We start from the raw sequence: 13,075 nt of genomic DNA on the forward strand, positions 1-13,075 counted from the left end.
TTGCAAACGTGAATGGGATCACATTTGATTTTCATGCCCTTGGTGCCTAGAAGGCAACGACTACCATGCCCTTTCCACAGCTGCTGCTGGTTACATGATGTCTCCTAACCCTCAACTTAGAGGGAAGGTACATAGGGCTCTGTTGATTCTACCTTATTAGTAATGAGATCCAATCAGTTGTTCCAGTCTGCCAGAATCTCTTTAGATCCTGGCTGTTACCCAGTTAACTTCTTGGGTTTGGATCTTGTCCCCAATTAGATCAGTTCATATCTTCATTCAAGATCATAATGCTGGGGCTTCCCTGGTGGCGCAGTTGTTAAGAATCCGCCTGCCAATGCAGAGGACATGGGTTCGAGCCCTGGTCCAGGAAGATCACACATGCCGCAGAGCAGCTAAGCCTGTGCGCCACAACTACTGAGCCTGCACTTTAGAGCCCACGAGCCACAACTACTGAAGCCTGCGCACCTAGAGCCCGTGCTCCGCAACAAGAGAAGCCACCGCAATGAGAAGCCTGTGCACCTCAACGAAGGTAGCCCCCGCTGGCCGCAACTAGAGAAAAGCCTGCGCACAGCAATGAAGACCCAACACAGCCAAAAATAAATAAATAAAATAAATTAAAATTAATTAATTAATTAAAAAGATCATAATGCTGCCCATGACGAGGCTGGGAATAGAGTTGGTGGCACATCACTAGAGACCTTCTTCTAGGTGAACATCCATCCATTCAACTGTGGGAACATTGAATCTGTTATGAATTCACTTAACTTAAGCTCACATGGCCCCATTTGTCAACAAGGATAATCTAGGAATTTTTTTTAATAACTTTAAAAAAAATAAATTTATTTATTTAATTAATGGGTTCTAGCCGCATGGGCTTCAGTAGTTGTGGCACGCAGGCTAAGTAGTTGTGGCTCATGGGCTCTAGAGTGCAGGCTCAGTAGTTGTGGTGCACGGGCTTAGTTACTCAGCAGCAGTTGGGATCTTCCTGGACCAGGGCTCAAACCCATGTCCCCTGCATTGGCAGACAGATTCTTAACCACTGCGCCACCAGGGAAGCCCTGAACTTCTTTATTATGTGAACAGGAATTATGTTTGGCTGCTCAAAGCACACACCCAAACTGACAATGACTTAAACAAGATGGTAATTTATTATCTCTCACATTAAAGAAATTTAGAGTTAGACTTTTCTGGGCCAGTACGGCACTTCTATGTTGTTATCAGTGCCTCAGGCTTCCTTCTGCTCCACCAGCCTTAGGTGTGACTTCTGTCCTTGAGATTGCCTGAGGGTCACAAAATGGTTGCTGAAGCACCAGCCATCACATTTTCCAGGATGACAATATAAGGGAGTAGAGCCACAGGAGTGTACCTCTCTGCTTTAAAGAGCTTTCCTAGAAGCCCCAAACAATATTCTAATAAATCTCCTTGGCCATTCCATCTGCAAGAGAGGCTGGGAAATATAGTTTTTCAGCTGGGCATATCACTACCCATTATAATACAAAGCCCTGTTATTAAGGGAGAAAGAAGAATAGAGGCTGTAACAGATGCTGTGTGGGCAACCAGAAGTGTCTGCCACACTGGTGAATATTCTACTGACCATGTTTCCCTGATCTAGCTTCCACCTCCTCCTATCACGGGAAGGAGGGGGGTAAACCTGGTGTCACTATCAGGCTGAGGCTCAGAAGTTAATCACCTTATCTAACAGCACACAGCCATAAATATCCCTCCTTCTACCAGGCAAGTCAGATGAAAGAGAAGTGGAGACTGCTCAAGTGGAAGCCCCTGCGGCCTGCGCCCAGACCTAGCTTGTTCGTGCAGCACCTGGGGCTGGTTTGAGCACACAGGGAGGAATGCCTGAGGGTCCCAGGGCCAGAGACAAGCTGGAAAAGCACCTGAGCCAGGACCCAGCCCACCAGGAGAAGCTGGTTCAGATCCTCCACTTCCTAGCCTTGGTTGGGCCAGTCGGCTGCGGCTCCAAGCTCCAGCTCCAGGCACCTGGAGCTCTTCCATTGCCTCTGCACTGCAGCTCTGGTGACCCCTGCCACAGGCCAGGAGCTGGAGTGCCCTGCTGAGGAGGACTCCCCATGCTGGGTCACGGAGAAGAAGGGCTGAAGATGGAGGAGAGGGTAGGGCAGGATGCCTGAGGCCCGGTGCTAGAGTGAGGAAGGAAGGAATCATCTTGTAGGGCCAAGGCTGAAGATGTCGGCCCTCTTCCCCACAATCCAATCTAGTCCTTTACCCACTCCATTCTGCTGCCCCTGAACTTACTATAAGCAAGACTTATAGCCTCTATTCTAAGCTCTACAACATGCATTATCTTACTTTGTCCCAACAATTGCCCTGGAAATCAGGATCCCCACTTCATAGATGAGAAAACTGAGGTTAAATTGCCCAAGTTCTGAGAGCTTGGAAGGGATGAAGCTGGGACTCTAAACCCAGATCTGTCTGATTCCATAGCCCAGCCTCCTAACCATTAAGCCATACTGTCTCCCTGTGCTAAGTGAGTGGGGCTGGTGACAGTGTGCCCCTGTGCTCCCGGAGCCTGGCTGAGGGGCCCAGTGAAGAGCCAGGGGCCACAGCAAACCAGCTCCAGGGCCTCACCTCCCAGAACTTATGCTCTGCCATCCCACAGTCAGCCTGAGGCCTGGGCGCCAGGGCTAGCCCAAACTAAGACAGAAGGAGGCCAGGCTATCCTGGAGAAGAAAGGATAGTATGCAGAGCTCTGCTGACAGTGAATTCTCATAATTCACCAAATTCTTTCACAGGAAATCCCTCCAGGCTTGCTCTAATGAGTAGGGGGTCGGGGGAGAGGAGGAATGATTCTGGATATTCAGAACCTTCCTGGGAATCACAAGGCCATTTCACCACTCCATATCTAGCTGCCTGTGCACAAGGCAGCACTCTTTGGCAAAAACTAAAACCATGCTAAAGGTACATCAATAAGGGACTATGGTGTGAGCACTCCGTGGAATATTATACTGCAGTGAAAAGGGGTGAGTTGGAACAGTCAGTATCAACAGCACAGCAATCTGACACTTCAGAATCCAGATGAAGAAGTATACATGAGGGACTTCCCTGGTGCTCTAGTGGTTAAAACTCTGTGCTCCCAATGCAGGGGGCCCAGGTTTCAACCCTGGTCAGGGAACTAGATCCCACATGCTGCAACTAAGACCCAGCACAGCCAAATAAATAAATAATTTTTTTTTAAAAAAGAAATATACATGAAAACTGATGAATCTTGTTTACAACTGTCAATTACATATATATAAATTTCCTGATAGTACAATATGTCAAGATCTTTATAGTACTGTGCAGCCTTGGACAAATAATGATTTGCCATTATTTTAATTGTAAAAAGTGTGGAATTGACTGTTTTCTAAGTCTCCCTCCCCTTAGGAGAAAGGATTATTATTTTTTTAACTTTGGTTTAAACCCTTTCAGATCATGAAATATTGCATAACTAATTGCTTCTTTCCTGTTTGAAATCAAGGCCATTATTGATTGGTTCCACCTTCTTTTTGTGTGATGGACAGATTAAATATGTCCCCTCCTCATTCACAGCAGCTAGAATAAACTAAAAACAGTTGCCCTGACCAACCTTATTCAATGTCAATTATTACTTCATCGTAATGTTAGAGTAATAACTTGGGCATATTTTCTCCAATATTTAAAAAAGTAAGTTCTGAGGAGAAAGTGATGTAATTTCATTATGGAAGGTTTATTTGTACCTCCTGCCATTTAATTTTTTTTCCAGTTAAAATTATCCACTATGATTTAAATGGATGAACATTTAAATCAACTAAGACCAACTCTGAGTCAGCTAAACACATCCTGACATGGAATGATCTCAGATACGCTGTTGAATGAAGAAAAAGCAAGTTACAGGCAAATTGCCATAATGTTACCTCATTTATACTGTGTTTTCTAAGGATACATATGTTTATGTGAGTGCACAGGGACCAAGTCTGGAAGGACACATGACCTTTGGGGAGGGGTTACAGGGACTCCAGCTTTATCTGTCAGGTTTCCATTTCTTATAAAGAGAACATATTAGTTATGTAATTTGTGTAATAGTTAATTTTTTAAAATAAATTTATTTATCTATTTATTATTTTTGGCTGCGTTGGGTCTTTGTTGTTGCGCGCAGGCTTTCTCTAGTTGCAGCGAGCAGGGGCTACTCTTTGTTGCGGTGCGTGGGCTTCTCATTGCAGTGGCTTCTCTTGTTGCGGAGCACGGGCTCTAGGTGCGCAGGCTTCAGTAATTGTGGCTCGCGGGCTCAGTAGCTGTGGTGCACAGGCTTAGTTGCTCCGTGGCATGTGGGATCTTCCCAGACCAGGGCTTGAACCTATGTCCCCTGCATTGGTAGGCGGATTCTTTTTTTTTTTTTTTTTTTTTTTGCTGTACGCGGGCCTCTCACTGTTGTGGCCTCTCCCGTTGCGGAACACAGGCTCCGGACACACAGGCTCAGCGGCCACAGCTCACGGGCCCAGCCGCTCCACGGCACGCGGGATCCTCCCAGACCAGGGCACGAACCCACGTCTCCTGCATCGGCAGGCGGACTCTCAACCACTGCACCACCAGGAAAGCCCCTGATTTTTTTTTTTTTAATGTCACACTTCTGCTGAAAAGTCCATTTGGCTTCCCATTGCCTTGGCAGTAAAATACAACTTCTCAGCCTGGCCCCAGCCAAGGTGAGCTCCTGCTCTCCACATCATCCCGCCCTTGCACACCATTCCTGAAGCACACTGGGAAATCCCACTGCCAGGCCTTTGCTTATGCAGTTCCCACATTCAGAATGCTCTCCACCTGCCTCTCTCCCTACCCAAGTCCTACCCATTGCTCAAGACCCAGCTGTGACCTCTCCGCCTCTGTGGCCAGAGCATGACAGTCCCTCTGAGTTCAGCCTTTTCTCTGAAGATTACGAAGAACACTGATACCTCCTTTAAATTGTAATTATTGCTGAGGGGTGGGAGCTTTTACTTTTAAACTTCACTGTATCAAAGGTTATATTATAAGACTATAACAACAGTCCTGTGAGCAGATACTATAATTACTACTCCTGTTTTAAGAGCTGTAGTTCAGGCTCAGAGCTGTCCAAGGACAACACAGCTAGCTAGTGGTGGAGCTACTAATTACATAACATTTACTCCTCTCTCCCACAAGACTGAAATCCCATGAGAGCACAGACCACAACTATCTTGTTCACTCTAGTATGCCTGACATTTACCAGCTGCTAAATAAATATGTATTAAATAATGCCTACAAGCATCTTGAAATGTAAGTACTTTTTTAGTAAAATGGTAGCAGCAAACATTTAGCCCACTTGCCAGGCTCATTCTAAGTGGTCCCATGGATGGTTTCACTTGGTACCAGCAACCATCCTAGGTGGTGGGTATTTTATTTACTGCCACAGGGATGAGGCAACTTGAGCCTCAGAGGAGTTAAGCGAACTGCCCCAGGTCACACAGCAAATAAAGAGGGTCTGACTCAGGCCTGCCTGGGGGCCCACGTTCCCCCATTTTCATCACTCACTACACTCCATGCCTCTTCTTCAGGCTGCTCTGTACTATTTCTCAGGGAAAGAAACTAACTGTGGACAGTGAGATGACTTTCTCGGTGTCACTCAGCAAAGCAGCAAGTGCGGGCTCTGGGAACCCAGTAACGGTCCACCCGTATGTCCCCTCCTTCCCCAACCCCTCTCCCGCCATCACTGTGAGCAAGTCCCTCGGGGTCTGTCTTGACGCCTTATCCAGCACACTTGTAGGCACTGGGTGGGAGTTACTGGGTACAGTCTCCCGGAGGGTGGTGATGAGGGAGGCGGCCACTCTTTGCGGGGGTCCTTGAGTCACTTGAGGGACAGCCTGGCCTCCCCCAGACGATGGCACTGCCCACCACTGTCAGGGTCCCGGGCACTCACCGGAGCAGTGGATGAGGCGGAGTGGGTGGGAACACAGTGAGAAGCTTAGCAGCTCCATCCAGATGCGAATTGTCCCTCCCACACTTCCCGGGCTGCAGGGGCCTCCATTAGAGCCCCCGAGGGGTCAGAATCCACACCTCCGCAAATGGGCCCGCTTTCCCAGGACACCCCCTGCCCAGACCTTCCCTGGGCTCTGTGGGTTTTGACACCTCTCTGTAACGTGGCAGGGGTCCACCTCGCACCTTTGGTCCAGATAAAAGCTCAGTCCTGGAGGTGGCCGGCCCAGCCTCCCAGAGCCCGCAGCCCCGGCCATGGCCCAGTCCCCTCCTCTGCAGGGCCTCCTCGGCCACGACCACTGGATCTTCCCGCAGGGTTGGGGCTGGACCGGCCACTCGGACTCCACGTCCCCGGCCTCCTCCTCGGATTCGTCGGGCTCCTGCCCCTGCGACCGTGCCCGCGGCCCCTCGCAGCCGGCGCCCCCTGCCCGCAGCGCCTCACAGGCCGCCTCGATGGCACCCGGACGTGCGCGGAGCCGGCCAGGAGGCGGGCAGCGGCAGAGCGCCAGCGAGCGCGAGAAGCTGCGCATGCGCACGCTCGCCCGTGCCCTGCACGAGCTGCGCCGCTTTCTGCCGCCGTCCGTGGCGCCCGCCGGCCAGAGCCTGACGAAGATCGAGACGCTGCGTCTGGCCATCCGCTACATCGGCCACCTGTCGGCCGTGCTGGGCCTCAGCGAGGAGAGCCTGCAGCGCCGGCGCCGGCGGCACAGCGATGCAGTGCTCCCTCGAGGCTGCCCGCTGTGCCCCGACGGCGGCCCCGCGCAGGCGCAGGCGCAGGCGCAGACGCAGACGCAAGGGTGCGGCCCTGGCTCAGCCGCTAGCGCCACGGTGTCCTGGGGGTCCCCGCCCGTCTGTCCCGGAGCCCTAGCGGCGCCCGAGCGCCTGGGGAGCAGGGTGTCTGATATGGGTCCCTGGGTGACACTCCCTTACTGCCCCGGGATGCAGTCGCCCCCGCAGCTGTCCCAAGGGAGAGCCCCTGACGCGGCTCGTTGGACGCCGCCCCAAGCCTGTTCCGGAACGCAGACACCCCCAGAGCCCCGGGACCAGGCCACGCCCTGGACCTCGCCCCCCGCAATGGAGCTGGCTGCAGTGTACCAGGTACGCGCCCAGGCTCTCTCCGCTTCCCTCGGAGTGGTCCCCAGGCTTCGATTGGAAACGGAGGGGGTGAGTAAGCTCTAGTCTGCAGAGAATCTTATGCTTTTTAGATCCCGGGTTTACCTAATCCAACCCTGGTTAGGGATGGAAAGCTGAAGGGAGGATGAAGAAGACCCTAACCTCCTTGGGGAAAGAGGTGGGGGCCCTGGGAAGTTAAGGCCACCACCATCTCTACCTAGAAGCCTTCGCAGTCATGTGGAAGAGGGGGGAATCTTCAGACTTGCTTTCAGAGTCCAGGGTGGAAGGTAGCAGGGGCCTTCAGGTAATTCAGGAAATTCCTTGCAAGTGCTCCATCAAGGTTTGAGGGGGAGGGAGGCCTGGCCCAGGGGTAGGGGCTTTCTAAGTAGATGGGCTTGGATCTGGTGACCTTCATGCTTTCCTCAAGCTTCCATAAAAGAGCATATTAATAACCAAAATTTATTGAATGCTTACTGTGTGCCCAGCATGATTCTTGGTATTTTACATGAATTAACTAACTCATCAGCCCTCCAGCAACCCTGTGAAGTAGGTTTTATTATCATCATCACCATTTTATAGATGAAAAAACTGAGACTAAAAGAGGTTATCTGAGTTCTCATAGCTAGTGAGTGGCAGAGCTGGGTTTTGAACCCTGGCAGTATATCTCCAGAGCTTGTACTCTAAACCACTTTGCTTCACTGGATCCATGGCACCAGGGCAGTTCAGCAGCTACCAGCCACACTATGGGGAACATCCAGGTTCAGGATCTCAGGGCATGAGGCAGTGGCCCACTAACCCGCTACTCTTCTCTCTCTCAGGGAATCTCTATGTCTCCAGAGCCTTGTCTGTTGCCAGAAACCCCTCCTGTCCTGCCCCGCCCAGCATGCCAGAGACTCCAGCCTGAGACCCAGTGGGGATGCTGGAGCCACAGTGCAGAGGTGCTGCCCAGCTCGGAGGACCAGGGACCAGGCCCCGCCTTCCAGCTCAGTGATGAAAGCCCTCCCCAGAGCTCAGGCCTACAGCTCAGTGGCTGCCCTGAATTTTGGCAAGAAGATTTGGAGGGGACTCACCTGGGCATCTTCTACTAATGGCCTTGGAATCAGGCCTGTAGCGTGGGGTGTCCTCCTCACCTGCTACTTCACTAGTATTCAGGCTTTGTTTTAGCCAAGGATCCCTTTTCCAAGTGATGTCTTTCATGGAAGCAGTGTTTGAAACAGCTTAGGGTGGCCTCCCTGGCTGAAGTCGGGAGTCCCTCCACTCCTAGACGCCCCAACAGCTAAGGGTGGCCTCCCTGGCTGAAGTCGGGGCTGGGGCAGTCCCTCCACTCCTAGACGCCCCCCAGAACGACCAGTGTTCTGCAGAGCACAACCTGAGCTGCAGTAACATGGGTTGTTTGACCACAGTGGTTGGACAGGCTGGGACTGGTGGGGGAGTGGGCTTGGGGGTGGGTGGGGATGGGAGTGGGAAGAAAAGTATATGCTTAGATTTTGTACTTCTTAAAAAAAAAAAACAAAAGAAACACCCAAATTTGGTTTGGTCTGTTTTTCTTCTATCCACTTGGGTTTTTATTGCTTCTGGAAAAGGAAAAACGTTCCTGTCCTGCAGGGAACAAATCATGCTGCTTTCCCCTCCTGGAATTCAGGCCCTCACTTGCCAGTTCGACAGTAATTATTGCACAGGGGCTCCACCTGGCCTGCTTTGCAGGCGACACAGGTGAGTTAACGTTCGGGCCTGCTCACTTGCCTGAAGCCCGTCACCATTGCCCTTTTGCACTCTCCTGGGTGCATTCCTGCTGACCCATAGGGCTCTTTCACAGTTATCTGAAGTTGTTTCCAAAGGGTGCTTGTGAGTGGCTCCCATGTGCTAGGCCCAGTGTATTAGTTTACTAGGGCTGCCATAAGACAATACCACAAATTGGGTGGCTTAAACAACGGAAATTGATTTTCTCACAGTTCTGGAGACTGGAAGTCCAAGACCAAGGGGTCAGCAGGTTTGGTTTCTTCTGAGGCCTCTCTCCTTGGCTTGCAGATGGCTGCCTTCTTGCTGTGTCCTCGCATGGTTATCCCATGGTCCAGTCTCTGTGTCTGTGTCTTAATCTCTTCTTACAAGGACACCAGTATATTGGATTTGGGCCCACCCACGTGAAGTCATTTTACCTTAAGTTCCTTTTTAAAGGCTCTATCTCCAAATACATTCACGTTCTGAGATACTGGGGTTAGAACTTCACCAAGAGTTGTGGGGGAACACAGTTCAGCTCACAACACCCAGTACTAGGTGCTGGAGAAAACGTGCCCTGACTAATGGGGTAAATTACAGGGAAGGAAATGATCAGAGCCCAGGTCAAGATGGGGGTTTATATAAGGTACTTTGGGACCAAAGAGGATATGCCAGCCTGGTGGGAGATGGGGTTGACAGTGCTGTTGCGTTCTTGAGTTACCTGATCCATTAGTCCTGCCGCAATGATTTATGTGGCTTTGAGCAAGACTAAGAGGCACCCCCAGGATCTTGGGGAAAGGGCGCCATGATCCATTAGCAAAGGCTGCCATAGGCTTGGGAGCCAGCAGTGGTGGTGACTTCATTCTGTTTCTGACTCGGAGAGGGGAGAGTTGCAGGATGTTGGAACTGAGTATTGAAGGATGTGTGGAGTTCGCCAAGAGGAGTAGGCAGAAGAAACAGCGTGAGCCAAGTTGAAACAGGTGGTTGAAGTCCAGGACTGAAGGGGAAAAGTGACAAATTGAGTTGGAAAAGGAGCTGGGAGGTGGGGTTGTGGGGAGCCCCACATGGCGGCAGGGGGAGGCATCTGGCCTCTGTGTCCTGGGTGGAGGGGGCAGTGAAGGTGGAGGGTAGGGGGTGGGCTGGTCAGAGCCACTCTTGGTCTTTTGGACTGCCTTATAGAAATGCAGCCTGGCAGGGGGCCACTGTTAACGGTGCAGGGCGAGAGCAGAGGCAGGAGGAAGACCAGAGCGTGAGCTGCCACATGCAGGGCCTCCCATCTGAACCACTGCCTGCTGACATGCCCTTTGACGCCAGGCAAGTCACTCCATCTCTGTGCCTCAGTTTCCCCATCTCTTAAAGAGGAGCTGGATTAGGTGACCACTGCAGTGCCTTCTTCCCCCAACCTTTTAGAAGTGGGTTCTGGTTCCTACCCCAGGACCCTCTGTAGGGGCTGCCTGCCACAGCGGAGGATGGGAAAAGCTCACACAAGGTTACATGCAGCAGGGAGACAGATACCAGGCACAGCTGCCCTGGTTGCACATTCATTCAGCTCTTACTCTCTGTGTAACCATGGGCAAGCTTCAAAACCTCCCTGGGGACTTCCCTGGCAGTCTAGTGGTTGAGACTCCAAGCTTCCAATGCAGGGAGCGCAGGTTCAATCACTGGTTGGGGAACTAAGATCCCATATACCGCACAGCACGGCCAAAAAATTGAAAAGACAAAAAACGAACAAAACCTCCCTGACTCTCAGTCTCCTCAGCTGTGAAGTGGCAACAATAATAGGCCCTACCTCTCAGGGTTCTTAGGCTTGGCACGTAGTAATTGCTCAATACATAATAGCTGAATAGAATCACACGACCTTAGAGATGATCCAGTCTGGTGCTTCCCTCACCTGACTGCATGTTGAGCCCTCTGGTTCCAGGGTCCCACCCTGAGAGTGCGATTCAGTGCATCGGGCCGGGACCTGGGAACCTGGAGCCGAGGCCCAACCAGGTTTGGGAGCAATGGCTATTTTTTGCTCCTTCGTTTTACAGCTGAGGAAACTGGCCCAGGGAGGGGAGCAACTTTCTCTAGCCCTCCAGCTAGGTTGGAACATCAAGCCCCTGGCTCCCTGTCCAGTGCTCTCTCCTTCTCAAGAAGATGCAAGGACTTGGCTCCACAGTCTCATGGCACCTGCACCTAAGGCGGAACTGAACAGCTGCCCATCTCCTTCCTTTGGCTCCCGCCTGTCTGGGCTCAGTCCTTGGTCCAGTCACTGATGGCCACGGCAAGGGCCAGCCAGAGCTGAGCATCTTCTGGAATTTGGCAGCCTTCTTCTCCCAGCTCCTCTGGGAGATGCAAAGGCAGAGGCAAAAGGCTGCTATCACCCCAGCTGGAGTTGCCGGGGGCTTGGGCTAATCCCCCACCCCTGTCCTCACCCTCTGGGAGGGCAGGCTCAGCCCTGCCTCTCAGGAGCAGCAGCCCCTCACTTTCATGTGTGGCTCCATCCCAGACAGGCTGCTCTTGGCTGCACCTCTTTGCTAAGTGCCTGGCAGGGAAGGGAGAGGGGCTGATGCTGGTGCCCTGCCTGGGATGACTGGTCCACCTACACCTTTCTGGGGACCCAGTCACCATCCATAAGACACTGGACATTCACCGAGTACCTCACCCGGGGCTTCTCAATGACCCTGCAGTGCAGAGGACGTGCCTCCTGAGGAGTCTCCTGGAGGGTGGGGAGGTGGGAGAGCCCCCCCCCCCCCCGGCCCCTGCTGCTTCTGGCTGATCCTCAGGGCCCCCCACTGGCCGTGAGAAGTCAACCTACCTGTAGACGGAGCGCTGGATAGGGAATGAGCAGTCAGAGTTCTAGGCAGCTCCTGTTCTGCATCTGACCTTGAGCTAGGTTCTGCAAGCAGGTCTCTGGCTTTGCATGTCCTCGCTGCATCCTGGATACCAGATTTCCTCCAGCCCCACAGGCAGTCATGAATGCCTGCACTGTGAGCTGTCAGGTGACGAGTGCCTAACTACCGTAGCCCCAAATGCAGGGCCAGCTTCCACTCATGCACGGGCATTAGAGGTGGGGTCTTAACCTCCCCGCGCCTCGGTTTCCTTATCTGCAAAACTGAGATAAAGACAGTCCTTATCTCCTGGGGCTGTTGAAAACCAAATGAGATAATGCGCATAAACACTTAGCCCAGTGCCAGGCACCGAGACTAGGGTCCCTGCTGACTCTCCTACCTGGCTCCCCCAGGGACCCTAGATGGCGGTGCTGGTCCTTCCCCCAGTGGGGACCACCTGAGGGGGCCGCCTGCCCTCTGGTCCCCCTAAGGTCAAGTGCCAGCCGCCGGCAGCTGGGCCCTGGCGACAGGAAGGGCTGGTCCGGAGACGCTGGGCTGGGGGGAGCCCCCTGGTTGGTGGAGGGACACATATCCAAGGCTGGTCCCACCCCTTGGCCCGCCCCACCCTTTGATATGCGGAAGGCAGTGGAGCGTGGAGGAGCCTTCCTGGCCCCAGGCCCGCTGGCGCGCTTCTCACAAGGAGGAAGAGGCTGGGAGGAAAAAGGATGAATGGGGCCTTGAGCAGGAGACAGGGCTAAGGATGATAGTAACACCCTGCTCTCCTTAAGTGTCAGACTGTGTGCTAAGTACGTGAATCTCCTTAGATCCACACACCAACCCTACGATAGATCGTCTTTATCGTGCAGATGAGGAAACCAAAGCCCAGGGGTCAAGAAACAGGCTGGACTTCAAGACTTCAGCTGGAGCAGCTCACAGGTGGGGTCAACTGGAGGTGACCCCTGAGGAGCCTGGGCTATCTGTTACCTCCCTCTTTCCCTCCCACCAGCCTTGGGTGCTCAGCTGGACCTCCTTTGCCAAGAAATTTCCACCAAGGCTGATGTGGGCTGTGGAGCCCTGCGGGTCCCAGACCTTCTCCTCAGAGTTGGCCCTGATCACTGGCTGCCCCAGGTGATCTGGAGAGCACCTGCCTTTTTCTGTATGCTACTCTTGAAAACAACCACTTTACAAACTGATATGCCACCCAGGGATCCTGGAGAGGTGGCAGGACATGCCCTTGGCCAGTGAGTGGTCACACCAGGCCTGGATCCAGGGCTTGCTGCCCTTACCGTGAGCCCTTTTCTCTCACTCTCCCAGGTGTGCTGGCTGCAGTGCAGGAAGAGGGGCCCAGCCAGCACCCTGCTCCCTGAACTTGCCTTACGCTAGTTCAGGTGCAAATCCTAGCTTCTGAAACCACGGAAACTCCTGCTTTCTGGAAAAGCACTCCCTCCACTGTCAGGACCTGC

General features: G+C 52.7%; 1 protein-coding gene across 1 annotated transcript; it reads left to right on the forward strand.

Moving 5' to 3' along the window:
- Window positions 1-6,225: 6,225 nt before the first annotated feature.
- Window positions 6,226-8,171, forward strand: MESP2 (mesoderm posterior bHLH transcription factor 2; the record flags this gene model as incomplete). The annotated part of the gene is made up of 2 exons (XM_082832632.1): window positions 6,226-7,068; window positions 7,902-8,171. 2 exons carry the CDS (start codon window positions 6,226-6,228, stop codon window positions 8,169-8,171), a joined length of 1,113 nt encoding a protein of 370 aa, XP_082688758.1.
- Window positions 8,172-13,075: the final 4,904 nt, after the last annotated feature.

Source organism: Leucopleurus acutus (assembly GCF_964270905.1).
Source record: "Leucopleurus acutus genome assembly, chromosome: 1".
Taxonomy (NCBI): Eukaryota; Metazoa; Chordata; class Mammalia; order Artiodactyla; family Delphinidae; genus Leucopleurus; species Leucopleurus acutus.